Raw genomic sequence first — 27,865 nt, 5'->3', positions numbered from 1 at the left:
CGCCGCACTGTCAGAGGGGAGGACCGAGGGAGCGCCGCACTGTCAGAGGGGAGGACCGAGGGAGCGCCGCACTGTCAGAGGGGAGGACCGAGGGAGCGCCGCACTGTCAGAGGGGAGGACCGAGGGAGCGCCGCACTGTCAGAGGGGAGGACCGAGGGAGCGCCGCACTGTCAGAGGGGAGGACCGAGGGAGCGCCGCACTGTCAGAGGGGAGGACCGAGGGAGCGCCGCACTGTCGGGGGGGTCAGTACTGAGGGAGAGCCAACAGTAGCAACATTTAAGAGGCATCTGGACAGGTACTTGAATGAGCAAGGCATAGAGGGATATGGAATTAATGCAGGCAGGTGGGATTAGTATAGACAGACATTATGGTCGGCATGGACTTGGCGGGCCGAAGGGCCTGTTTCTATACTATACGACTCTATGACTATGAAATGCTTGCTGACCCCTGGTAAGGTGCATCCCCTGTCTGCCCTCAGTACCGTTCACAACAACTTATACTTATATAGCACCTCTGAAGTAATAAGACATGCCAAGGTAAATCAAACAATATTTGACCCGAGCCACATCAGGAGATATTAGGGACAGCTGACCTAAAGTTCAGTCAAAGAGGTCAGTTTTAAGGTGCGTCTTAAAGGAGGACAGAGAGAGAGGCGGAGAAGTTTAGAGAGGGAATTCCAGAGCTTAGGGCCCCCAGGCAGCTGAAGGTACGGCCACCGATGGTGGAGCGATGGAATGTGCGAGAGGCCGGAATTGGAGGAGCGCAGAGATCTTGGAGGGTTGTAGGGAGGTTACAGAGATAGGGAGGGGCGAGGCCACGGAGGATTTGAAAACAAGGATGAGAATTTTCAAATTGAGACGTTACTTGACCGGGAGCCAATGTAGGTCAGTGAGCATGGAGGGGTGATAGGGGAACGGCACTCAGTGCAAGTTAAGACACGGGCAGCAGAGTTTTAGATGACCTCAAGTTTACGGAGGGTAGAATGTGGGAGACCAGCCAGGAGTGTGTTGGAATAGTCAGGTCTAGAGGTAACAAAGGTGTGAATGAGGGTTTCAGCAGCAGATGCGCTGAGACAAGCGAAGTCGGACGATGTTAGAGAGGTGGAAATAGGCAGTCTTTGTGAAGGCGCGGATATGGTGTCCGGGAGTTCATCGCAGGGTCAAACGTGACACTAGGGTTACGAACAGTCTGGTTTAATCTCAGACAGTCGCGAGGGAGAGGGATGGAGTCGGTAGCTAGGGAACAGAGTTTGGAGCAGGGACCAAAAACAACGGCTTCAGTCTTCCCAATATTTAATTGGAGGAAATGTCTGCTCATCCAGCGCTGGATGTCGGATAAGCAGTCTGATCATTTAGCAACAGAGGAGGAGTCGGGAGAGGTGGTGGTGAGGTCGGGCTGGGTGTTGTCAGCTGTACTTTCGGATGATGTCGCCGAGGGGCAGCAGGTAGATGAGAAATGGGAGGGGGGGGGTGCCAAAGACAGATCCTTGGGGGACACCAGAGGTAACGGTGCAGGGGCAGGAAGAGAATCCATTGCAAGTGATTCTCTGGCTATGATTAGGCTGCTAAGAATGGAACCAGGAGAGAGCGGTCCCACCCAGCTGGACGACAGTGGAGAGGCATTGGAGGAGGAGGATGTGGTCAATGGTGTCAAAGGCTGGAGACAGGGTCGAGGAGGGAAAGGTTATCACAGTCACACAGGATGGCATTTGTGACTTTGATGAGAGCTGTTCGGTACGGTGGCAGGGACGGAAACCGGACTGAAGGAATTCAAACATGGAGTTCCAAGAAAGATGGGCATGAATTCTGGGAGGCGACATGCATACCATCTCACAGGCCTCAGTGCCCCCTCCATTGGCCTAGAGCCCACCCCACCCCTCCCCACTGGCCCCAGGGCACCCTCACTGACTTCGAGGGTTCCTCCCCTCACTGGCCTCAGGACCCCCCCCCTGGCTTCAGGACCTACCCCCCCCCCTCCCCTCACTGGCCTCGGGACCTTCCCCCCCTCCCCTCACTGGCCTCAGGACACCTACCCCCCCCTCCCCTCACTGGCCTCAGGACCTACTCCCCCCCCCTCCTCACTGGCCTCAGGACCTACCCCCCCCCTCCCCTCACTGGCCTCAGGACCTACCCCCCCTCCCCTCACTGGCCCTCAGGACCTACTCCCCCTCCCCTCACTGGCCCTCAGGACCTACCTCCCCCTCCCCTCACTGGCCCTCAGGACCTACCCCCCCCTCCCCTCACTGGCCTCAGGACCTCCCTCCCCTCACTGGCCCTCAGGACCTACTCCCCCTCCCCTCACTGGCCTCAGGACCTACTCCCCCTCCCCTCACTGGCCCTCAGGACCTACTCCCCCTCCCCTCACTGGCCTCAGGACCTCCCTCCCCTCACTGGCCCTCAGGACCTACTCCCCCTCCCCTCACTGGCCTCAGGACCTACTCCCCCCCCTCCCCTCACTGGCCTCAGGACCTCCCCCCCCCCTCCCCTCACTGGCCTCAGGACCTCCCTCCCCTCACTGGCCTCAGGACCTCCCTCCCCTCACTGGCCTCAGGACCTACCCCCCCCCTCCCCTCACTGGCCTCAGGACCTACCCCCCCCTCCCCTCACTGGCCTCAGGACCTCCCTCCCCTCACTGGCCCTCAGGACCTACTCCCCCTCCCCTCACTGGCCTCAGGACCTCCCTGCCCTCACTGGCCCTCAGGACCTACTCCCCTCCCCTCACTGGCCTCAGGACCTACTCCCCCCCCCCCTCCCCTCACTGGCCTCAGGACCTCCCTCCCCTCACTGGCCTCAGGACCTACCCCCCCCTCCCCTCACTGGCCTCAGGACCTCCCTCCCCTCACTGGCCTCAGGACCTCCCTCCCCTCACTGGCCTCAGGACCTACCCCCCCCCTCCCCTCACTGGCCTCAGGACCTCCCTCCCCTCACTGGCCTCAGGACCTACCCCCCCTCCCCTCACTGGCCTCAGGACCTACCCCCCCTCCCCTCACTGTCCTCAGGACCTACCTCCCCCTCCCCTCACTGTCCTCAGGACCTACCTCCCCCTCCCCTCACTGGCCTCAGGACCTACCCCCCCCTCCCCTCACTGGCCTCAGGACCTCCCTCCCCTCACTGGCCTCAGGACCTACCCCCCCTCCCCTCACTGGCCTCAGGACCTACCCCCCCTCCCCTCACTGGCCTCAGGACCTACCTCCCCCTCCCCTCACTGGCCTCAGGACCTACCCCCCCCTCCCCTCACTGGCCTCAGGACCTCCCTCCCCTCACTGGCCTCAGGACCTACCACCCCCTCCCCTCACTGGCCTCAGGACCTACCCCCCCTCCCCTCACTGGCCTCAGGACCTACCCCCCCCCTCCCCTCACTGGCCTCAGGACCTACCCCCCCTCCCCTCACTGGCCTCAGGACCTACCCCCCCCCCTCCCCTCACTGGCCTCAGGACCTCCCTCCCCTCACTGGCCTCAGGACCTACCCCCCCCTCCCCTCACTGGCCTCAGGACCTACCCCCCCTCCCCTCACTGGCCTCAGGACCTACCCCCCTTCCCCTCACTGGCCTCAGGACCTACCCCCCCTCCCCTCACTGGCCTCAGGACCTACCCCCCCTCCCCTCACTGGCCTCAGGACCTCCCTCCCCTCACTGGCCTCAGGACCTACCCCCCCCTCCCCTCACTGGCCTCAGGACCTACCCCCCCTCCCCTCACTGGCCTCAGGACCTACCCCCCTTCCCCTCACTGGCCTCAGGACCTACCCCCCCTCCCCTCACTGGCCTCAGGACCTACCCCCCCCCCTCCCCTCACTGGCCTCAGGACCTACCCCCCCTCCCCTCACTGGCCTCAGGACCTACCCCCCCCTCCCCTCACTGGCCTCAGGACCTACCACCCCCTCCCCTCACTGGCCTCAGGACCTACCCCCCCTCCCCTCACTGGCCTCAGGACCTACCCCCCCCCTCCCCTCACTGGCCTCAGGACCTACCCCCCCTCCCCTCACTGGCCTCAGGACCTACCCCCCCCCCTCCCCTCACTGGCCTCAGGACCTACCCCCCCCTCCCCTCACTGGCCTCAGGACCTACCTCCCCCTCCCCTCACTGGCCTCAGGACCTACCCCCCCCTCCCCTCACTGGCCTCAGGACCTACCCCCCCCCTCCCCTCACTGGCCTGAGGACCTACCCCCCCCCCTCCCCTCACTGGCCTCAGGACCTACCCCCCCCTCCCTTCACTGGCCTCAGGACCTACCTCCCCCTCCCCTCACTGGCCTCAGGACCTACCCCCCCTCCCCTCACTGGCCTCAGGACCTACCCCCCCCCTCCCCTCACTGGCCTCAGGACCTCCCTCCCCTCACTGGCCTCAGGACCTACCCCCCCCTCCCCTCACTGGCCTCAGGACCTATCCCCCCCTCCCCTCACTGGCCTCAGGACCTCCCTCCCCTCACTGGCCTCAGGACCTCCCTCCCCTCACTGGCCTCAGGACCTACCCCCCCCTCCCCTCACTGGCCTCAGGACCTACCCCCCCCCCTCCCCTCACTGGCCTCAGGACCTACCCCCCCCTCCCCTCACTGGCCTCAGGACCTACCCCCCCCCCTCCCCTCACTGGCCTCAGGACCTACCTCCCCCTCCCCTCACTGGCCTCAGGACCTACCCCCCCTCCCCTCACTGGCCTCAGGACCTCCCTCCCCTCACTGGCCTCAGGACCTACCCCCCCTCACTGGCCTCAGGACCTACTCCCCCCCCCCTCCCCTCACTGGCCTCAGGACCTACCTCCCCCTCCCCTCACTGGCCTCAGGACCTACCCCCCCTCCCCTCACTGGCCTCAGGACCTCCCTCCCCTCACTGGCCTCAGGACCTCCCTCCCCTCACTGGCCTCAGGACCTACCCCCCCTCCCCTCACTGGCCTCAGGACCTACCCCCCCTCCCCTCACTGGCCTCAGGACCTACCCCCCCTCCCCTCACTGGCCTCAGGACCTACCCCCCCTCCCCTCACTGGCCTCAGGACCTACCCCCCCTCCCCTCACTGGCCTCAGGACCTACCCCCCCTCCCCTCACTGGCCTCAGGACCTACCCCCCCTCCCCTCACTGGCCTCAGGACCTACCCCCCCTCCCCTCACTGGCCTCAGGACCTACCCCCCCCTCCCCTCACTGGCCTCAGGACCTACCCCCCCCTCCCCTCACTGGACTCCGGGCCCGGGGTCTGTCCTTACCGGTACAACCGCTTGGTGTGGAGGAGTTTAGCGTCCGGCTCAGTCTCGGGTTCCGCCTCGGCCGGCTCCGGGTGGCTCATGGTTTCCCCCCCAGGCCCCGGGGCCGTTTCTGCCGCTTCCCTTAGTCCCGCCAGCCCGGCCCGGGCCCCGCCGCCATCAGCACCACCCGCCCAACTCTCGCGAGATTCCCCAGGAAGAAGTCTCGCGAGATCACAGAGCGAGATTTCCAACCACAAGGGCCACCTGATTGACCCCAAACTCCAACCAACCAATCCACATTGAGTTAGTGGGAGTGCTACCTTTGACCCCAAACCTATAACCAATCCCCATTGAGTCATTGGGAGTGCTACCTTTGACCCCAAACCTATAACCAATCCCCATTGAGTCATTGGGAGTGCTACCTTTGACCCCAAACCTATAACCAATGCCCATTGAGTCATTGGGAGTGCTACCTTTGACCCCAAACCTATAACCAATCCCCATTGAGACATTGGGGTGCTACCTTTGAACCGTCAACCTAATAACCAATCCCCATTGAGGTATTTGGTGCACTATCTTTGACCTCCAACCCTAACCAATCCCCATTGCGACATTGGGGGTTCTACCTTTGACCCCCCCCCCAAACCCTACAACCAATCCCCATTGAGTCATTGGGTGCACTACCTTTGACCTCCAACCCTAAACAATCCCTATTGCGACATGGGGAGTTCTACCTTTGCCCCCCTCCCCCCCCCCCCCAAACCCGACAACCAATCCCCATTGACGCATTGGGAGTGCTACCTTTGTTATCCCCAGACACTATTCCAGCGCAGACCCACCGCCCAAACCTTTCACCTTCGTAAACCACAGCTCATCCAAAGCTCTTCTGCCCCGTATCCTAACTCACCCCATCACCCCACTGTGCTCGCTCGTTGGCCTACGTTGGCTCCTTCCATTCCAGCCTCTTGCCTATCCCCCTGATTTCCCATCGCTTCACCATTGGCGGCCGTGCCTTCAGCTGCCTGGGGCCCTAACTCTCGTATTCCCTCCCTAAACCTCTCCGCCTCTCTCTCTCCTCCTTTAAGACGCTCCTTAAAATCTACCTCTTTGACTCAGCTTTTGGTCACCTGTCCCGAATATCTCCTTATGTGGCTCAGTGTCAAACTTTGTTTGACAACGTTCCTGTGAAACGAGATGTTGAATGATACCTTCAGATGTCGGGGCCGGGGGGTTCGAAACCATGAAGAGTTTTGATGGAGCAAATAAGGCAAAACTGTTTCCAGTGACAGGAGGGTCAGTAACCAGAGGGACAGAGAATCAAAATAATTGCAAAAATAGAGCCAGAGACAACATGAGGAAATATTTATACAGCGAGTTGTTTTGATCTGGTCTGCGCTGCCTGAAAGGGCGGTGGAAGCAGATTCAATAGTAACTTACAAAAGGGGAATTGGAGAAATGCTTGGAGGGGGGAAATTAAAGGGAAAGTTGGGTGAAAGAGCCAGGAGGGAGTGGGCCTGATTGGATAGACGGTCAAAAGAGCAGGAACAAGCAGATGGACTGAATGTCCTCCTTCCCTACCCGTGGGGGTATACTATGGATCCCAACCTGCCCACAGCCACCTGGGGGCGCTGGGTTTGATACTGTTGCACCACAGTCTATGCTCGGAAAATGCCATGTCTGGTGGTGTTTTAAGTGGTCCCCTTGCATCTCAATGTACAGCCCTGAAAATGCCAACTATCAGGAATAATTGGCAGTGACACTGTTCGAGTTCCGCCCTTTCTTTGGAATGCCACCCCACTGGGTGAGATTGCCAAGAAAGAGTACGATCTGCACTCCCAACGCTTAAATTAGGAGGCGTGATCATACACACTAGGATTATATTCCCTGGAATTCAGAAGGCAATGGGTTGTTTTGCAACGTGGAGGATGGTAGACAGTGGTGTTCCCCAAGGATCAGCCCTGCTATATATAAATTGGAATTAGAATACCAAGTAAAATTTCTAAATTTGCCCATGATACCAAACTTGGAGGTGTGGCCAACGGTGAGGATGATACTGCAACAGGACATAGCTAGGCTGGTAGAATGGGCAGATAAGTGGCAGAGGGAATTTAATAAAGAGAAGCAATATCGACTTCATGGCCCAGCTCTAAAGACTGTGTGGGGACAGGGGAACCTGGGGGTTCATGTGCATCGATCTTTGAAAACAGCAGGACATATTGAGAGCGTGGTTAGCAAAGCATGTGGAATTTAGCGAGAAGGTTAGGTTGGAAAAGCTGGGACTGTTCTCCTCGGGGCAAAGGAGATCGATTATGACAGTTTGGATAAGGTAGACAAAGAAAGGCTTTTCCCATTTGATGATGGTACAAGGACTAGGGGACATGGAGTTAAGGTCTTGGGCAAAAAAAGCAGGGAGGGGAACATTTTTTATACAGTGAGTGGTAATGACCTGGAACTCGCTGCCTACGAGTGTGGTGGAAACAGAGACAATGAATGATTGGATTGCCCTACGGAGAGCTGGCATGTACTCAGTGGGTCAAATGGCCTCCTCCTGTGCTATATAATGACTCTATTGTTTAATTGAAGGTTTCACGTTGTTGAGGAAACAGACAGGGTAAGAGAGAGAGAAAATATTTCCACTGGTTGGGGAGTCTAGGTCTAGGGGGCAGAGTCTAACAATTAGAGCCAGGAGTGAAATTAGGAAACACTTCGACACACAAAGGGTGGGAGAAGTTTGGAACTCTCTCCTCCAAATGGCAACTGATGCTCGACCAATTGTTAATTTTAATTTCTCTCTATCCACTCTTGTCCAGACCCCTCATGATTTTGAATACCTCTGACAAATCTCCTCTCAATCTTCTCGAAGGAGACAGGCCCCAGCTTCTCCACATAACTGAAGTCCCTCATCCCTGGCATGTTTCGTGCTGTGATTGATGAAGGAGTGTGACTATTAGTTGTATCATATATCAAAAATGAGACATCGATAAAACTATTGTCCCTGGGAATCAAAATAGTACGCGGGATAATTGCTGATGAAATTTACATTCACAGCTTTAAAAGCATCCATTGAGTTGTTACTCCCCCATCGGCAAGCGAGGGCACACCTCGACCCTCAACGTCTCCCTGACCCCTTTAATTGCATGCCACTTCCCTTTAATTGCATGCCACTCCCCTTTAAGAAGTCGATCACTTTTCCAGTCTAACAGGTTTCTGCATTGCAGGAAGTAGGAGTGGAAACTAAACGGGAGAGGAGTTTAAGACTGCATCTGGGCTGCCTTTTGGATGAAGGAAAAATATCTTTTTAATCTGCCAGGTTTTTTTTTTGCATTAAATATTATAAACGAGACTGGTTAGGTCTATCTTCAGTGAATTTAAAGTGAGCAGCTACAGGTGGATTAAGGTAGGTTTTTGTTTTGAAAGAATCATCTTATCCTTGATTGGATGCAACTGGTGCACACATGAATTTGAATTGAGAGAGTTTTTTGTATTTGCTTGATGAATTCCCCTTTAATACCCTGTCCATGAGACTCTCACCTGCACACTTGTTGAGGCTTACATCATTGTCCTGCCCCCGCTCCCCCTCCCCCCACCCCCCCCCCTTCCCCCCGTCACGATTGGCAGCTCAGCCAGCCAATTAGAGAGGGGCTTTCTGTCAATGGAGGGCCTCCCGTGGTCAAATGGTCTCTTGGTCCTAAGCCATCAAAGTTCATACAGGAGAGGGTTACAAAAGGAGATCTGGCAAATGTTCTAGCAGAGACCTTGAGTGAGCAGAGGAGAGATTAGCACACAAAGTGGGAAGTGATAGAGGCCTTTACAATTAGGACATTCCCACTTGAGGGTTGGGAGGCCTGAACTAGGGGCCATCAATATAAGATAATCACTAATAAATCCAGAAAATGCTGGAAATACTCAGCAGGCCAGGCAGCCTCTGTGGAGAGAGAAACAGAGTTAACGTTTCAGGGCTGTGACCTTCCAACAGAACTGGGAAATGTTAGAGTTGTAACAGGGTTTGAGCAAGTAAAAGGGGTGGGGGGAGGCGGGAAAGAAGAGCAAGAGATAGGGTGGAGGGGGCAGGAGAGATTAAATGACAAAAGGTTTCATAGTACAAATCCAAAGGGAGTGGTAACGGGACAATTAAAGAAATAATAGATGTGTCTGGAGGAGGTGTGAATGCAAAGTAAAGGGATCAAGAGAGAAATTAGGGAAAAGGACAAATCAGCAAAGGAACACGAAACAAAATGGGGGAAGAGATATGATCTAAAATGATTGAACTCAATGTTGAGTCCGGAAGGCTGTAGAGTGGCCAGTCGGAAGGTGACCTGCTGTTCCTCCAGCTTGTGTTGAGCTTCACTGGAACACTGAGCAGGCCAAGGACACAAAGGTCAGAGTGGGAGCAAGGAGGAGAATTAAAATGGCAAGCGACAGGAAGCTCATATTACACTCACGGACTGTACGGAAGTGTACCAGAAAGCGGTCATCCAGTCTGCGCTTAGTCTCCCCCAATGTAGGAGACCACATTAAGGGCATTGAATACAGCGCACTAAATTAAATGAAGTAGAAGTAAATCGCTGTTTCACTTGGGAGGAGGGTTGGGGGCCTCTGACAGTGCGGAGAGGGGAGGTAAAAGGACAGGTGTTGTATCTCCTGCACTTGCATGGAAAGGTGCCGGAGGAAAGGAAGGGGTCGTTGGGGGTAACTGAGGAGTGGACCAGGGTGTCGGGGAGGGAACGGTCCCTTCGGAATGCTGAAAGGGGAAGGGAAGATGTGTTCGGTAGTGGCATTGCGCTGGGAGGTGGCGGGAATTGTGGAGGATGATCCGCTGTATATGGAGGCTGGTGGGGTGGAAGGCGAGGACAAGGGGAACCCTATCATGGTTCTGGGAGGGAGGGGAAGGGGGCGAGAGCAGAAGTGCACGAAATAGATCGGACATGGTTGAGGGCCCTGTCAACCACAATGGTGTGGGGGTGGGGGAAGCAGAATCATCGGTTGAAGAAAATGGAAGACATATCTGAAGTGCTAGTGTGGAACGTTGCATCGCCTGAACAGGTGAGATGGAGAAACTGGGAAAATGAAAGAGTCCTTACAGGAAGTGGGGTGTGAGGAAGTGTAGTCCAGGTAGCTTGTAATGAATATTGGTTGTAAAGGATGGATTTTGATTTATGTAGTGCATTTCATATGTCACGGCGCAATTTGCACCAATGAATTTGAACACGACTGTAGAGAGACCAATTGAATCCTGTCCTTGCTAACCTTTTGATGGCATTTGAAATGTGGCCATCCTAATCTGTAGCCTTTGCCATCTCTTTATAGACATCACCATTGTGGCACCTCAACAGGTAGCTGTACCCAAGCCAGTGCAGCTGTTGGCTTCACATTGTAAGTCCCTCCATGGCCTCCTCGCCCCCTCCCTATCTCTGTAACCTCTTCCAGCCCCCACAACCTTCCGAGAGCTCTGCTCTCCTCCAATTCTGTCCTTTTGCCCATCCCCCAATTCCCATCGCTCCACCATTGGCGGCCGTGCCTTCAGCTGCCTGGGGGGCCCTAAGCTCTGAATTCTCTCCCTAAACCCCTCCATCTCTCTCTCTCTCCTCCTTTAAGACGCTCCTTAAAACCGACCTCTTTGACCGAGCTTTTGGTCGCCTGTCCCTAATATCACCTAAAATAAAAGCAAAATACTGCAGCTGCTGGAAATCTGAATTAAAAACAAGAAATGCTGGAAATACTCAGCAGTTCTGGCAGCATCTGTGGAGAGAGAAGCAGAGTTAACGTTTCAGGTCAGTGACCCTTCTTCAGAACTGTCAAATAATAGAAATGTAAAAGGTTATAAGCAAGTAAAGTGGGGGTGGGGCAAGAGATTACAAAGGAGAAGGTGTTGATAGGACAGAGGGTCACAGAGAATAATTGACCAGAAGGTCATGGAGCAAAGGCGAACGGTATGTTAATGGTGATCAAAGACAAAGTGTTAATACAGAGAGGGTGTTAATGACTGTAAAGCACAGAGCACTCCAAACACGAACATAAAAAAACACATTAAAAAAACAAAACAGTGGGCAAGCACAGTGGAAACAAACTGAAAAAGCTAAAATAAAATAAACACATAAAAAAGGAAAAAGAAAAAAAGAAAAATAACAACTAAGCATAAAATGGGGGGCCCGTCATGCCCTGAAATTATTGAACTCAATGTTCAGTCCGGCAGGCTGTAGTGTGCCTAATCGGTAGATGAGATGCTGTTCCTCGAGCTTGCGTTGATGTTCACTGGAACACTGCAGCAATCCCAGGACAGAGATGTGAGCACGAGAGCAGGGGGGAATGTTGAAATGGCCAGCAACCGGAAGCTCGGGGTCCTGCTTGCGGACTGAGCGGAGGTGTTCCGCAAAGCAGTTAGAATCACCTTATGTGGCGCGGGGTCAAATTCTGTCTAATAACAATCCAGTGAAAAGCCCTGGGGTGTTTTATTACATTAAAGGGGCTATATAAATGCAAAGTTGTCATTGTCCAAAATTGCTGTGCTTCCTACATTACAACCGTGACTACACTACAGCTGTGCATGATTGGCTGTAAGGCGCCTTGATTATTCCTGAGGACGTGAAAGGCGCTACCGAAATGCAAGAGCCTTCACTTCACAAGGCAGCTTGTTGAGGCTTGCTGCTGAGCTGATGTGAGGCACTGGGTTGAGCGTGGGCTGCGAGATCTTCCAGCTTTGCCGGTTCAATGGGCTGCTCCTCAGGACTGGGAGGGCAGTCTCTGTGAGGCCACATTCATCAGGCCCTCTGGAATCACTTGCCCTACCTACTGCTGGAATGTAATGGAGGAGTCACTACAAAGTACCTGCTGCCACAATATCCAAAGTCCTCATTTAATCAGGTGAAACGCCAGGTTTTTTTGTGCGATTTCCCCTCCCTGCAAGGCCAGGGAAAGGGCAGCTCTCCCATATCTCAATAGCGAAAGACTTACATTTCTATAACGCCTAAACAACCTCAGAATGTTCCAAAACACTGCACATTCAATGACGAGCCTCCTTTTTGAACTGTGCTCACTGTTGTAATGTGGGAAACCCAGCAGCCAATTTGCGCACAGCAGGATCCCACAGACAGCGATGTGATAAACACCACATCACCTGTTTTTTAGTGGTGTTGGTCGAAGGATAAATACTGGCACCAGGACACCGGGGAGAACTCCCCGCAACCCCCGCCCCACTCTTCTTAAAATAGAGGCCTTGGGATCTTTTACAGCCACCCAAGAGGGCAGGCGGGAGCCTCAGTTTAACGTCTCATCCGAGTGATGACGCCTCTGACAGTGCGGCACTCCCTCAGTACTGAGCCTCCGACAATACAGCACTCCCTCAGTACTCACCCTCCGACAATGCGGCGCTCCTTCAGTACTGACCCTCCGACAGTGTGGCACTCCCTCAGTACTCACCCTCCGACAATGCGGCACTCCCTCAGTACTGACCCTCCGACAGTGCGGCACTCCCTCAGTACTGACCCTCCGACAGTGCAGCACTCCCTCAGTACTCACCCTCCGACAATGCGGCACTCCCTCAGTACTGACCCTCCGACAGTGCGGCACTCCCTCAGTACTCACCCTCCGACAATGCGGCACTCCCTCAGTACTGACCCTCCGACAGTGCGGCGCATCCTCAGTACTGACCCTCCGACGGTGCGGCACTCCCTCAGTACTGACCCTCCAACAGTGTAGCACTCCCTCAGTACTGAACCTCCGACAATACAGGGCTCCCTCAGTACTGACCCTCCGACAGTGCGGCACTCCCTCAGTACTGACCCTCCGACAGTGCGGAGCTCCCTCAGTACTGACCCTCCGACAGTGCGGCACTCCCTCAGTACTGACCCTCTGACAGTGCAACACTCCTTCAGTACTGACCCTCCAACAGTGCGGCGCATCCTCAGTACTGACCCTCTGACAGTGCTGCACTCCCTCAGTACTGACCCTCCAACAGTGCGGCGCACCCTCAGTACTGACCCTCCGACAGTGCGGCGCATCCTCAGTACTGACCCTCTGACAGTGCGGCACTCCCTCAGTACTGACCCTCCAACAGTGCGGCGCATCCTCAGTACTGACCCTCTGACAGTGCTGCACTCCCTCAGTACTGACCCTCCAACAGTGCGGCGCACCCTCAGTACTGACCCTCTGACAGTGCGGCGCACCCTCAGTACTGACCCTCCAACAGTGCTGCACTCCCTCAGTACTGACCCTCCGACAGTGCGGCGCACCCTCAGTACTGACCCTCCAACAGTGCTGCACTCCCTCAGTACTGACCCTCTGACAGTGCTGCACTCCCTCAGTACTGACCCTCCAACAGTGCGGCGCACCCTCAGTACTGACCCTCCAACAGTGCTGCACTCCCTCAGTACTGACCCTCCGACAGTGCGGCGCTCCCTCAGTACTGACCCTTACTTTCCCAGAGAGTGGTGAGAATGTGGAACTTGCTCCCACAAGGAGTGGTTGAGGGGGATAGCAGAGATGCATTTAAGGGGAAGCTGGATAAACACATGAGGGAGAAAGGAATAGAAGGGCAGACTGAAAAAGGAGTTACAGACTGTGGAATAATTTTTTTCATTTATTTGGGGCGGCACAGTGGCGCAGTGGTTAGCACCGCAGCCTCACAGCTCCAGCGACCCGGGTTCAGTTCTGGGTACTGCCTGTGCGGAGTTTGCAAGTTCTCCCTGTGACCGGGTGCTCCGGTTTCCTCCCACAGCCAAAGACCTGCGGGTTGATAGGTAAATTGGCCATTGTAAATTGCCCCTAGTGTAGGTAGGTGGTAGGGAATATGGGATTATTGCAGGGTTAGTATAAATGGGTGGTAGTTGGTCGGCACAGACTCGGTGGGCCAAAGGGCCTGTTTCAGTGCTGTATCTCTAAATAAATAAATTTATGGGATGTGGGCATCGCTGGCCAGGCCAGCATTTATTGCCATCCCTAATTGCCCCTTGAGAAGGTGGTGGTGAGCTGCCTTCTTGAACTGCTGCAGTCCGTGTGTGGTAGGTACACCCACAGTGCTGTTAGGAAGGGAGTTCCAGGATTTTGACCCAGCGACAGTGAAGGAACGGCCGATATAGTTCCAAGTCAGGATGGTGTGTGACTTGGAGGGGAACTTGCAGGTGGTGGTGTTCCCATGTATCTGCTGCTCTTGTCCGTCTAGTTGGTAGAGGTCACGGGTTTGGAAGATGCTGTCGAAGGGGCCTTGGTGAGTTGCTGCAGTGCATCTTGTGGATGGTACACACTGCTGCCACTGTGCGTCGGTGGTGGAGGGAGTGAATGTTAGTGAATGGGGTGATGATCAAGTGGGCTGCTTTGTCCTGGATGGTGTTGAGCTTCTTGAGTGTTGTTGGAGCTGCACCCATCCAGGCAAGTGGAGAGTATTCCATCACACTCCTGACTTGTGCCTTGTAGATGGTGGACAGGCTTTGGGGAGTCAGGAGGTGAGTTACTCACTGCAGAATTTCCACCCTCTGACCCACTTGTGTGGAGCATGAACACTGGCATGGACTGGTTGGGCCGAATGGCCTGTTTCTGTACTGTAAATCTGATGTGCTTGTCATTACAGGAGCTGCTCGAAATGTCTGGGTTCCTGCCCATGGTTCAGGACAAGCTGATTCCTCACGAGGAAGAGGTTTCGGAGACTGCGCCCGAGCAGCAGGAAGACCTAGACAGTCCGCGGAGCTCAGGATCCTCAGAGTCAGGCGATACCCCTTTGCTTCACACCTCCGCCACGCTGAAATACCCCGATAGCAACCAGCCCTCGGTTGCCGGAGAAAACGGCATGGAGATGGCGACCTTTGCGGACTCCTCCGCGCAGACGAGCCAGACAGAGGGCACGGAGGCCTCCGGCGCCCAGGCCCACGCGGCGGGCGAACCGGAAACCTGCAGCCCCGGCGGGGACCGCGCAGCCGACAACCCGGGGCCTGAGGAGGAGGGCGGGCCAGCGGGCACGGTGCCCACCGTCTTCAATCCCACGGTGCGCGTGGTGGGTCCCCGCTGTGCCACGCCGTCAGAGGATGGCACGAGGGAGGAGGGGCTGTGGCTGGACGCCGAGAAGCCAGTGGGGAACGGCAGCGACCTCGATCGCCAACCCTTTCTGGCGGCCCACTGCCGTAGCCAAGGCGACTGGCTGGCCCCCAGGAGCTACGCCCTGCCGGATGCCGAGTGGCCAGAGTCGAATGGGGAGGCACGCGGGCAGAAGCGCCCGTGTTGTGCCAGCTGCACCCGGCCCAATCTGAAGGCCACGGCAGCAATGGCAGCTGCACTAATCATCTATCCCTGCTTCCTGTATGGGGCCTATGTCTTCCTGCCCTTCGACGTGCCCCTGATGCCCGACCTCACCGTCCGGATGATTTACACCCTCCGATGCAGTGTCTTTGCAACCGTCCCCATCATAATGGGTAAGACAACCCCTTCTGGTGTGAGATAAGTTTGCGGGGGGGGGATGCGGGAGATTGGTGCTGGAAGTGGGACTATGAATGAACCAAGGCTCAATCTGTAGGACAAACGCCCAATAGAGAGGTGGAGAGTTTTCGGGAGAGAATTCCAGAGTTTAGGGCCCCCCAGGCAGCTGAAGGCACGGCCGCCAATGGTGGAGCGATGGGAATCGGGGGGGGGATGTGCAAGAGGCTGGAATTGGAGGAGTGCAGAGATCTCGGAGGGTTGTAGGGGGCTGGAGGAGGTGACAGAGATAGGGAGGGGGTGGGCGAGGGCCATGAAAACGAGGTTGAAAATTCGAGAATCGAGGGGTTGCCGGACCGGGAGCCAGTGTCGGTCAGCAAGTGTGAGGGGGTGACAGCGGAACGGGACGCAGTGCGAGCAAGGAGGCGAGGGTAACATCAAGAGGGGGCGCGGCGTTCTCCCTCGGTGCCCCATTTTGTCCTAGCCGGCGGATCTCTGGCGCATTGATAGGGTGACACTGAGCAGATCTAAACGGGAGTACTTGGTGAGGGGCGGGCAGCGTGCGGTCGGGAGTAAGAGGAAGGGGAGACGATGGGAGGTGAGGCACTGCACAGTGATGGGGCAAAGAATGAGCTCGGGTGGGAGACACTGGTTACAGGAACCCTGGGTTGTTGGGGGTGGGGGGTTGGGATGGGGGGTGCGGGGAGGGGCAGGCGGAATTGGGAGATCACGCGTTGCGATCCTGTCGCTGGAGAGTCGGAAATGGCTAGAGTGCCGGGAAAAATACGACCACCTCCGACATGCGACTTGCAGTCCCACACAACCTAACTGACTCTTGAGGGTTTCAGCGAAAGCTGTTCCTGAATGCCCCTTTAGGGAAGGAAACCGGCTTGTCCTTACCCGGGTCTGGGCCTATACGTGACTCCAGACCCAGACCAACATCCAGTTCTTTTAGTTAACAAACCGGCGAGGCTGGAACTCCCTCCCTACCAGCGCTGCGGGTGCACCGACACCACTTGGCCTGCAGTGACTCAAGGGGGGTGGGGGGGGGGGGGGGGGCAGCTCACCGCCACCTTCGCAAGGGGCAATTAGGGAAGGGCGACAAATGCCAGCCTCGCCAGCATCCGGAGACTGAGTGAATGGAAAGCCGACCCGTGCCAGCACGTTTTGCGACTTCGGATTGAGCTTCCCCGGTTCGTGCCCGAGCTCAGTTAACATGGCGCCTTTGGTAATTTCACCCGCGTCACTTGTCTTTCCCCACTTTGGCAGGTATCATCGTCTACGGTTTGGCCAGGTGCTGCTCTGCCTCCCTCGAGCCCTTCGCGCCCCGCAAGGAGGAGGTGGAGATCCACCTGCGTTTTGTAACCGACTCCGTCCACCTCTTTGTCCTCTTCCTCATCAACCTCATCGTGCTCTCCACATACATCCCTCAGGAGGTACTGAAGCTTCTTCCGCTCCTCACTGCCTTCTTCGCCCTTGCGAGGTGAGTCATCCTTGGTGATGTCCCTTTAATGCCTTCTGTCCTCCTCTCTGCAGTCCGTCCTGGGAGTGTTTGATGGGGACAGTGTAGAGGGAGCTTTACTCTGTATCTAACCCCCGTTTTTTTTATCTTGAGGGGGCCTTTATTCCTCAGGCCCCCTTTATGTACATAGTTACAGTTTTAAAATAACTTTATTAAAACCAGATAAATAAACAAAAAACTCAAATTAAAATGCCATTCTCGGCGTCGACAATGCACTCCAGTCCCGGCGGTGCCCACCGGTCGCGGAAGGCCTCAAGCGTACCGGCTGACACCGCATGCTCCTTTTCCAGGGACACCCGGGCGCGAACGTAACCGCGGAAGAGGGGCAGGCAATCGGGGAGGACGGACCCCCCGACGGCCCGCAACCTGGACCTGTGAATTGCCACCTTGGCCAGGCCCAGGAGCAGACCGACGAGGAGATCCTCCTCCCGGCCCGAGCCCCTCCGCACCGGGTGCCCAAAGATCAGGAGCGTGGGACTGAAGTGCAGCCAGAATTTGAGGAGCAGCCCCTTCAGATACTCAAAGAGGGGCTGCAACCTCGCACACTCCATATAAATGTGGAACACGGACTCGTCCAGGCCGCAGAAAGTACAGCTGGTCTGGGAGTCCGTGAACCTACTTAAAAGCCTATTGCACGGGACTGCTCTGTGCAGCACCCTCCACCCCAGGTCCCCGATGTAAAGGGGGAAGACCCCCGCGTAGAGAGACCTCCATCGGGGTTTCCCCTCGCCGCCAGATGGCAACGCGGACCGCCAGGGTGTGTCCGGCCGGCTGACGAGGGCGAGGAAGTGGAGAGTGTGCAGGAGCAGCCCGTACAGTAAACCCCTCCGCGCCGATTGGAATGGCACGGAGGGCATTTCCGAGAGGCGGCTCGGGTTGTGCGGGACCGGCTCCCGAGGAGGGTTTCGGGGCCTGGGTCCGATGAGCAGTTCCGGCCGAGCGGGAGTCAGCTTGGCCGGGATCGCTCCGCACTCCCGAGCCCCCTCGCCACCCGCAGTGAGGGGCGTCCCGGGGGTTTCGGCTACTCCTCCGCCCGCCGGACCGTCCCCGGAGTCGGCCGCCTTGACAGCCGAGGCGCTCACCTCCGCCGGCGGGGGAGCGCCCTGACTGGAGGCGACCATGTTCCAGACTCGGAAAAGATCCCGGTAAAAGACAGGCAACTCCCTCAGAGAGGCGCGGCTAACGGACTCCACCGGGAGCTGCGTGTCGTCTTGAAGGCAGTGACACTGGCGGAAAAAATACGTCGCCAGCGCACACCATCTGGGAGGACGCTCGACGTACAGGTATCTCTGCAGGGTCCGAAGGCGGAGAGTCGCAGCCTGGGTGCGGACGCACACCAGCGACTGACCGCCCTCCTCGATCGGGAGACTCAGGACCGCGGCAGAGACCCAGTGTTTCCTCTTGCCCCAGAAGAAATCGACGAGTTTCTTCTGGATCTTGGTGGCAAATACAGGGGGCGGGGCCAAAGTGACCAACCGGGACCACAACATGGAGGCCACCAGTTGGTTTATGACCAGCGCTCGGCCCCTGTAGGAAAGCACTCGGAGCAGTCCTGTCCAGTGCCCCAGCCGAGCGGTGACTTTCGCCTCCAACTCCTGCCAGTTTGCCGGCCAGGCTTCCTCAGCGGGGCTAAGGTGGACTCCCAGATAGAGGAGGTGCGTGGTGCTCCACGCAAAAGGTGTCATCTCCTCCGGCAGGGAGTCCACCCGCCACGGACCAACCAGGAGTCCGGAACATTTCTCCCAATTGATCCTCGCGGAGGACGCGGCAGAAAAGGTCTGCTGGCAGACGCGCATCCTCCGCAAGTCAACGGGATCTGTGATTGCGAGGAGCACGTCGTCGGCGTAAGCCGTGAGGACGACCCGCATGGCCGGCTCGCGCAGAGCCAATCCCGTCAACCTCCTGCGAAGCAGGCACAGGAAGGGCTCCACGCAGATGGTATACAATTGGCCGGACATGGGGCATCCCTGACGCACTCCTCTCCCAAATCGAAGGGGCGCCGTCAAGGACCCGTTAACTTTGACTAGACACTCTGCGGCGGCGTATAAAAGTCGGACCTGGGCCACAAAATGCGGCCCGAGTCCGAAAGCGCGCAGAGTCCCGAAAAGGTAATCGTGATCCACCCTGTCGAACGCCTTCTCCTGATCGAGGGAGAGAAAGGCGACCGACTGACCAGTCCTCTGGGAAAGATGGATCAGGTCCCGGACCAGGTGGATGTTGTCCTGGATGGACCGGCCCGGGACCGTGTAGGACTGGTCGGGGTGGATCATGTGGGCCAGCACGGAGCCCAGGCGAGTAGACATAGCCCGGGCAAAGATCTTATAATCCGTGCTGAGGAGGGAGACCGGACGCCAGTTTTTAAGCAGGCGGAGATCGCCCCTCTTCGGCAGCAGGACGATGACCGCCCTGCGCCACGAGAGGGGCATCTCCCCGGTCGCCAGGCTTTCCCCCAGGACCCGCGCGTAATCGTCCCCCAGGACGTCCCAGAACGCCCTGAGGAACTCCACGGTCAACCCATCCAGCCCTGGGGATTTGCCCCTCGAGAGCTGGTGGAGGGCGCCAGTCAGCTCCGCCAACGTGAGCGGAGCCTACAATCCTTCGGCGCCCACCGGGCTGACCTGCGGCAGGTCCTCCCACAAAACTCTGCGCGCATCCTCGCTGGACGGATCCGGAGAGAACAACGCACTGTAATAATTACGGACCAGGAGGCCCATTCCCTCCGGATCCGTGGTGGAGGATCCATCGTCGGCCAGCAGCTCGACGAGCTGCTTACGGACCCCCCGCCATTTTTCCAGCGAGTAGAAGAAGGGTGAGGCGCAGTCCAAATCTTCCAGGATCTGGATACGCGACCTCACGTACGCGCTGAGGAACCCTATGAGCTGCAGGTCCCTCAGCGCGCCCTTCTTCTCTTTGTACGCCTGCCACAGGGCCGGGTCCACGACGGCATGACCGAGGCGGGACTCCAAGTCGAGCACCTCCCTCTCAAGGCGCCCGATCTCGGTTTCCCGCCTCTTGGTCGACCCCTTCGCGTACTCCTGACAGAAGACGCGGATGTGAGTCTTGCCCACATCCCACCATAGCCTCAAGGAGGGGAAGCCCCCCTGCTTCCTTCTCCAGTCGGCCCAGAATCGACAGAACGAGTCCCGAAATCGCTCGTCCTCCAGCAGCCGGTTGTTAAAGTGCCAGTACGCGGACCCCGCTCGCGTGCGGAGCGGAGTAAACTCCGCCCACACCAGGCGGTGGTCCGAGCACGGCACCAGCCGCATGGAGGCTGCCGAGACGCGGGAGGCGTACGCCTGCGAAATGTAGAGGCGGTCGATTCGCGACCCTCCTCCTCCAGACCTCCACGTGAAGGCGCTGGAGTCGGGATGGAGATTCCGCCAGACGTCCACCAAGTTAAGGGAGCTGATCAGTCCCCTCAACTTCTCCACCGACGCTTGGCCGCGCTGGGGACCGGAGCGATCCCCCACCTCGAGGATGCAGTTAAAATCCCCCCCGAGGATGATGCACTCGCCGCTATCGATGGAGCTCAAGAGAGCGGACACTTCTTCAAAGAAGCGCGCTTGCAACGCGCCGGGCCTGGGCGCGTACACGTTCACAAAGTGGAGCGGCACGCTACCCAGGCGAACGGCGAGGTGGAGCAAGCGGCCCGGCACTAGCTCCTTGACCCCCAAGATCTCCGGCTGAAAAGTCGGGGCCAACAAGATTGCCACCCCACTAGAAATAGGGGTGAGGTGACTCATGTAGACCCCACCCTGCCACTCCAGGAGCCAGGTAGCTTCGTCTCCCGGAACGGTGTGGGTTTCCTGCAGAAAGCTCACCGCGTATCTCCCTTCCCTAAGGACTGAGAGATTGTGAAATCTGCGGTGAGCCCCTCTGCTGCCGTTGATGTTGAGGCTGGCTATGGTTATCTTCATGTCAAAGGTACTTAAAACCCGTCACCAACACCTCACTGTGAGGAGGGAGTGGAAGTGCACCTGGCCCTCCACTCCCCCAGCAACCCATTGAGGAACACATTAAAACGGTGCCTCTCAACCAGTTTCACGCCCGCGCGCTTGCCCGCTATCTTAAGGGCGGCACGGACGGACTGGATGATCAGCGCCAGATTTGACCAGCGGTCGAGGGCCAGCTGAACTTTATTGCGGCAGCCCCTGCAAACCGCGAGGAAATCCCGGAGTTGAGAGGAGATTCAGTGGGAGGCACGAGGGACTCCACCACCTCACTGGCGATGGAATCAAGATCACCCTCCGTGCCCCGCACTGAATCCCCATCCTCCTCCGGGTCGTCACCGCCAGCGGCCGACACGCCCACTACACACTGTGGGGCGGACGTCCCGGCCGCGCCAGCTGGTCCCGCCTCCGTCACGATCCCACCCCCAGGATCGATGGCGGAGGAGTCCTCTCTGGGTTCTATTGTGAAACTGGAGCCTGTAGGCACCAGCGGTTCAGGACCCCGCTCCACCTCCGTCCCCAGGCCAATGAGTGGTCCAGGGGAGACAGAAGTTCCCGACTCCGGAAAACCAGCCGGAGCCGAGACTGGAGGCGGAGAGAGGAGGCCATCTCCCGCTCCGTCAGCATCCACAGGCCCAGCAGATGGGGCAGCATTCTCAGTTATAACTGGGTCGGGTGTCTCCTGGTTGGCGGTGGACTCCGGCTGGGAGGGCCGACCCTCTGGGGCCTCACCCTCCCCTTCACTCAGGGCACCCGACCCAGTAGCAGTGGCAGAATGGGCGGAGTCCCCAGGCTCCCCCACCACAAGCAGGGCCCCACTTACTCCTTCAGGAGGGGCCTCATGTACCGGGGCCTTCCCCTCCCCTCCATCCTGAGGAATAGGGAGCTCCTGCCCGGACTTTGTAGCCTTGGTGGTAGCGGTAGGGGAAACCTGGGGACCCGAGACAGGAGACAGCTCCCCTCCAACAGATGGGCCCTGCGCCTCAGGGCCCCTCATTACCTCTGTGGAGGGGTGCCTTCACCTCTTTTTCCCACCAGGGCGCAGAGGCTCAGAGACCTCCATGTCATCAGAGGCCTCCACCTCCACACTCTCCTTTTTTTTATTCACCCTGGGCCTGAGCCCAGCCCTGGGGCAAGTTGACTTCCCGAGATCGGGCTTTGTGCTGAGCTCAGACTCGGGTAGTGTCACGGTGTCCAGGGGACGCGCCTCTCGATGTTTATTTCTCCTCCGCGCCTTCCTTCCACTTGGATGGTCACCCCCCTCCCTGCCGGAGGCCGTGAAAACCGGTACCGACTGAATGGTATCTGGTGGTGGTGTAGGGGGGGTGGGAGGAGGTGCAGCGTCGCCACCCTGGGACGCCGAGTTGGAGTTGGCAGCCGGGAGGTTGGGGCAGTTCTTACGAACATGCCCCACCCCCTTACAGACATGGCACCGCACCCCGTCCAAGGTCCAGAAGACGCGGTAGGCCGTCCCCTGGAATTCTACATTAAAGTGGCCCTCTGTCACCTCCTCCCGCGCCAGCTGCATGAATAACTGGCGGCGGAAGGAGTACACGTGTCGGAGGCTGTTCTCCCGAAGACCGAGCGGGACTGGGGTGAGTCCCGTCTTTACCTCCCCCAAATGGTGCAGGTGGGGAAGGAGGAGCTCACCAGGAATGAAGGGCGGGACATTGGATAGAATGAGCCTTTGCGCAGTGGCCTCCAGGGGGTCCACTGGCAGAAAGGTCCCGCCCACGGTGAGCCCCTTGCTCAGAGCCAGGGACACCGCCCGCTCGGTCCTCAGAAATAACACTGCCTTCCCGTACATTTTAGAGGCTGCAACAATGGCCGAAGGGCTGACAACCTCGGCCATTGCTTTCACACATGCCTCGATAGTCATGTTCGGGTGGACGTAGCTCTTGACTCCATGCTTTGATGTTAATAAAGCAAACGGTGACGGGGCAACAGGTGCAGCTGCAGCAGCCGCAGCAGCATATAAACGGGAAGGCCCCGCCACCGGCGAAGAGGGGCTTGCCATGGGGTCGCAGAGCTACGCCCACCCCCAAGAAACAAAGCACACGACAGTTTTCTTTAACACAAACAATATGATGGGGGAGGTGGGGATGGGAGTAGAGGAGGATAGGGTTGAAAAGGACAAGGAGAGGAGAGGATAGGTGGCCAAGTGATGGAAGAGAGAGAACAGCTGCGAGGATGTTGCAGTTCACTTGGTGGTTGGAGCACCTTCCTGCAGAGTCTACAATTCAATCTTCCAGTTAGGGGAGGGCTCTTCGCCCGGGTCGGCTAGAGCCGCCCGGTTCTCTCCCTTTTCTGTTGTTGTATAAAGCTAGTCTTCAGCCGGGCAGCTCCAGCTGTCCCGAGCCACACAGTTGGGGGTGGGGAGGGAGCCCCTTTTGTGCAGGATGGCAGATAAACACAAGACCAAATACAAGGGCTCCCTATAGAATTTGGCAGCCCCACCCCTGGATCTTCCGGTGCCTCCTCCCTCCCCCAACAGTCCAAACAACCAACAGTTCTCTGGTGCTCCAACATCCACCTCTCCAAAATGACTTGCAGGTCTTCTTAATCCTTGAAAAAGTGCAACAGTTCCTCAGTAAATGCAGCTGTCTCCATGTAACAGTCACCTCTTTGCAGTTATTCCACTCTCCACTCTGCAGTTGCTGCAGCACAGGTGCAGCTCTCCCCCTGATTGCAGGCAGGAAGTGCTCCAAATTGACCGGCCAATCCCAGTGCTGTACCTGTCCTGGGAGTGTTTGATGGGGACAGTGTGGAGGGAGATTTACTCTGTATCTAACCGATGCTGGGAGTGTTTCACAGGATAATGGGAATCTTCCTTTCCCAGCACTGACATTCCTGGTATCCAGTGGGATTAGGCCGGGTGGCTCCTTTTTTTTTTCCCCGGCCGGCACAGACGCGATGGGCCAAGTGGCCTCTTTCTGTGCCATAAACTTTCTATGAGTCTATCGCTACAAAATTCCCAGAGAAGTGGAATGGAACAGGGCTGAATGAGTCAACGTCAGTGAAGGGGAACATGTGGTCACTGTTGTGGAGTGTGGATTAATGGAACCCTCTTTACTCTCCGTCATCCCCAGGTTGATTTACTGGCTGACCTTCGCCATCAGCAGCACTTTCCGAGGTTTCGGTTACGGCCTAACCTTCTTCCCCGTCCTCGGCCTACTTGTCTGCAACCTCTGCTACATGTTCATCCTGGCTCCCGATAAGATGTTTGCCACCTCAGCCAGCGAGACAGAAGGACAGGAGAAGGCCTCAGGCCCACGCCAGAGGTTCTGGGGCTGATGGAGAATCCTCAGAGAACGGACGCTTGTTACCACGGTGACTGACAACCAGCCCACTTTAGGACTATTGTACAGTGAAATTACTGATATATTTTTAAAGGCTTTTTCTGCCCCCTACGTTCTGTTTCCACTGGGTGCTCGATTCATTTTTATATATTCTCTTGGTAGCTCCCTGGCAACACGCTTCAGGCCAAAGGAGGTGAAGGTGTCAATAAAACAAACTGCAATGTGAGATCTTGTGTTCATTCAGCGTCCCTCAAGAGGAGGTTGCCAGATAATAACTAACTTGCATTTCTATAGCGCCTTTCGCCACCTGAGGTCGCCCCGAGTGGAGTCACTGCTTCAATGTAGGAAGCGTGGCAGCCAATTGGTGCACAGCAAGATCCCACAAACAGCGTTGTGATTACGACACAGATCGTCTGTACAGTGATGTTGGTTGAGGGACAAATATTGGACCCAGGGTGAACTCACCACCCCCCTCCCACCCCCGCTGTTCTTCCAATCGCGGCCATGGGATCTTTTACATCCACCTGAGAGGGGCAGATGAGGCGTCTCATCCGAAAGAAAGCACCTCCGACGGTGCGGCACTCACTCAGTACTGACCCTCCGACAGTGCAGCGCTCCCTCATTACTGACCCTCCAACAGTGCAGCACTCCCTCAGTGCTGACCCTCCGACACTGTGGCGCTCCCTCATTACTGACCCTCCAACAGTGCGGCACTCCCTCAGTACTGACCCTCCGACAGTGCGGCACTCCCTCAGTACTGACACTCAGACAGTGCAGTGCTCGCTGAATACTGACCCTCCGACAGTGCAGCACACTCACAGTACTGACCCTCCAACAGTGCAGCACTCCCTCAGTACTGACCCTCTGACAGTGCGGCACTCCCTCAGTACTGACCCTCTGACAGTGCGGCGCTCCCTCTGCAGTGACCCTCCAACAGTGCGGCACTCCCTCAGTACTGACCCTCCGACAGTGCGGCGCGCCCTCAGTACTGACCCTCCGACAGTGCGGCACTCCCTCAGTACTGACCCTCTGACAGTGCGGCGCTCCCTCTGTACTGACCCTCCGACAGTGCGGCACTCCCTCAGTACTGACCCTCTGACAGTGCGGCGCTCCCTCTGCACTGACCCTCCGACAGTGCGGCGCTCCCTCATTAATGACCCTCCAACAGTGCAGCACTCCCTCAGGACTGACCCTCCGACAGTGTGGCGCTCCCTCATTACTGACCCTCCAACAGTGCAGCACTCCCTCAGTACTGACCCTCCGACAGTGCAGCACTCCCTCAGTACTGACACTCAGACAGTGCAGAGCTCGCTGAATACTGACCCTCCGACAGTGCAGCACTCCCTCAGTACTGACACTACGATAGTGCAGCACTCCCTCAGTACTGACACTCCGACAGTGCAGCACTCCCTCAGTACTGACACTCTGACAGTGCAGCACTCCCTCAGTACTGACCCACCGACAGTGCGGCACTCCCTCTGTACTGACCCTCTGACAGTGCGGCACTCCCTCTGTACTGACCCTCTGACAGTACGGCGCTCCCTCAGTACTGACCCTCCGACAGTGCGGCACTCCCTCAGTACTGACCCTCCGACAGTGCGGCACTCCCTCAGTACTGACCCTCTGACAGTGCGGCACTCCCTCAGTACTGACCCACCGACAGTGCGGCACTCCCTCTGTACTGACCCTCTGACAGTGCGGCACTCCCTCTGTACTGACCCTCTGACAGTACGGCGCTCCCTCAGTACTGACCCTCCGACAGTGCGGCACTCCCTCAGTACTGACCCTCTGACAGTGCGGTGCTCCCTCAATATTGACCCTCCGACAGTGCGGCATTCCCTCAGTACTGACCCTCTGACAGTGCGGTGCTCCCTCAATATTGACCCTCCGACAGTGCGGCACTCCCTCAGTACTGACCCTCCGACAGTGCAGCGCTCCCTCAGTACTGACCCTCCGACAGTGCAGCACTCCCTCAGTACTGACCCTCCGACAGTGCGGCACTCCCTCAGTACTGACCCTCTGACAGTGCGACACTCCCTCAGTACTGACCCACCGACAGTGCGGCGCTCCCTCAGTACTGACCCCCTGACAGTGCGGCACTCCCTCAGTACTGACCCTCTGACAGTGCAGCACTCCCTCAGTACTGACCCTCCGACAGTGCGACACTCCCTCAGTACTGGCACTGGGAGTGTTGGCCTGGTTTGTGGGCTCGAATTTCCAGAGTAAGACTTCTGCCTTATAATTTTGAATGTGAACCTATTCACCGTGTTCGAGTGAGAATTGAAGAACGGAGTTGGAAATTTCGCTACTTTAGCATCTCTTGAAATCATTCTCTCTAAACTGAATATTTCAGAAAACAAAAAGGCTGTTTCACTTCACTCACAGCTCATCAGGAAATGAGGACCTTCTGAGAAATGAGAAACTGGGACGTTAATAAAAACCAGGATGGCATTTCACCAGGTCCATTTTTGACATTGTTTCGGACGGAGAGAAAGTATTTATTTTCCACGGACCCTCTCATGACCTCAGGGCATGTGGGAGACGCGGCAGGCAATTTTCACACAGCAAGATCCCACAAACAGCGATGTGATAATGACCAGGATCAACTTTTCTTTACTGATGTAGGGTTGAGGGATAAATATTGGTCTCAGGACACCAGGGAGAACTTCTGCCCCCCCCCCCCCACCACTCCTCTTCCAATAGTGGCCGTGGGATCTTTTACACACACCTGCGAGGGGGCAGACGTAACAATCAGAAGACGGCACCTCTGACAGTGCAACATTTATATAGCAGGGTGCTTCACTGCAGCATAAATCAGACAACATTGGATCCCGAGCCACATGAGGAGATATTAGGGGACGGGCGACCCAAACCACGGCAAAGAGGTCGGTTTTAAGGAGCTTTTTAAAGGAGGAGAGAGAGAGGCGGAGAGGTTTAGGGAGGGAATTCCAGAGCTCCCAGGCAACTGGAGGCCCGGCCGCCAATGGATGGGAATCGGGGGGGATGGGCAAGAGGCCGGAATTGGAGGAGGGCAGAGGGTCGTAGGGTCTGGAGGGAGGGTGACAGAGATAGGGAGGTGGAGAGGCGAGGACCTCAATATTAGTTGGGGTAAGGAGTGATTAAAAGGGATTGAGGTGGCTCGATGGGGGTGAACCGACAAGAGAAAAGACAGGGGTAGACCATTTGTGAAATACGTCACTGGATTGAAAGCAAATAGAAATGGGCAGGATGAAAAGCAGAAAGGGGGAAAAAAAAGTGTTTGTGGGGCGGGGGGAGGGGAGAGAAGAGGGTGCATTTTCTGTCGGCTCAATTGCTCCCTCCCTCCCTCGCTGAGCGGTGCCCTGCGCCTTTAAGGCGGTCTCCGCCTCCGAAGGGCTGGAGAAGCCAGTGACTCCGCTACCCCTCCCGAAGAGGAGGGTGAGCGTGGACGGGCGAGAATGGCAGCGTCGGAGAGGATGCAGGACCGAAGGAAGCAGTGCATCTTCCGCCTGGCTTTCCAGCATTGCCCGCTCCGCAAACTGGCCAGGAAG

At 57.1% G+C, this 27,865-nt stretch overlaps 2 protein-coding genes across 3 annotated transcripts in view; one reads left to right on the top strand and one right to left on the bottom strand.

The window, feature by feature from the left end:
* Positions 1–5,371, bottom strand: part of smg5 (SMG5 nonsense mediated mRNA decay factor) — a 40,401-nt gene extending 35,030 nt beyond the window's left edge. The window contains 1 exon segment of the mRNA XM_068022658.1: positions 5,188–5,371. Coding sequence (XP_067878759.1) covers positions 5,188–5,267 — 80 coding nt within the window. The 5' untranslated portion in view covers positions 5,268–5,371.
* LOC137356835 (transmembrane protein 79-like) lies at positions 224–24,551 on the top strand. Of its 2 annotated transcripts, none has more exons than XM_068022661.1 (4): positions 224–295; positions 14,729–15,563; positions 16,834–17,047; positions 24,126–24,551. In XM_068022661.1, exons 2-4 carry the CDS (start codon positions 14,741–14,743, stop codon positions 24,328–24,330), a joined length of 1,242 nt encoding a protein of 413 aa, XP_067878762.1. In that variant the 5' UTR covers positions 224–295; positions 14,729–14,740; the 3' UTR covers positions 24,331–24,551. The 2 variants fall into 2 exon arrangements, with proteins under 2 accessions (XP_067878762.1, XP_067878761.1); XM_068022660.1 differs by lacking the exon at positions 224–295 and adding an exon at positions 8,357–8,563.
* Positions 24,552–27,865: the final 3,314 nt, after the last annotated feature.

Source organism: Heterodontus francisci, chromosome 46 (genome assembly GCF_036365525.1).
Source record: "Heterodontus francisci isolate sHetFra1 chromosome 46, sHetFra1.hap1, whole genome shotgun sequence".
In the NCBI taxonomy this organism is placed as follows: domain Eukaryota; kingdom Metazoa; phylum Chordata; class Chondrichthyes; order Heterodontiformes; family Heterodontidae; genus Heterodontus; species Heterodontus francisci.
The sequence above is the reverse complement of the archived record's forward strand: the minus strand, read 5'-3'. Positions and strand labels throughout refer to the sequence as shown.

Coding starts and splice junctions, on each gene's coding strand:
- LOC137356835 (XM_068022661.1), top strand. CDS start 14,741: ATGTCTGGGTTCCTGCCCATGGTTCAGGACAAGCTGATTCCTCACGAG. Junction 15,564..16,833: donor AACCGTCCCCATCATAATGG/GTAAGACAACCC, acceptor CCACTTTGGCAG/GTATCATCGTCTACGGTTTG. Junction 17,048..24,125: donor GCCTTCTTCGCCCTTGCGAG/GTGAGTCATCCT, acceptor CGTCATCCCCAG/GTTGATTTACTGGCTGACCT.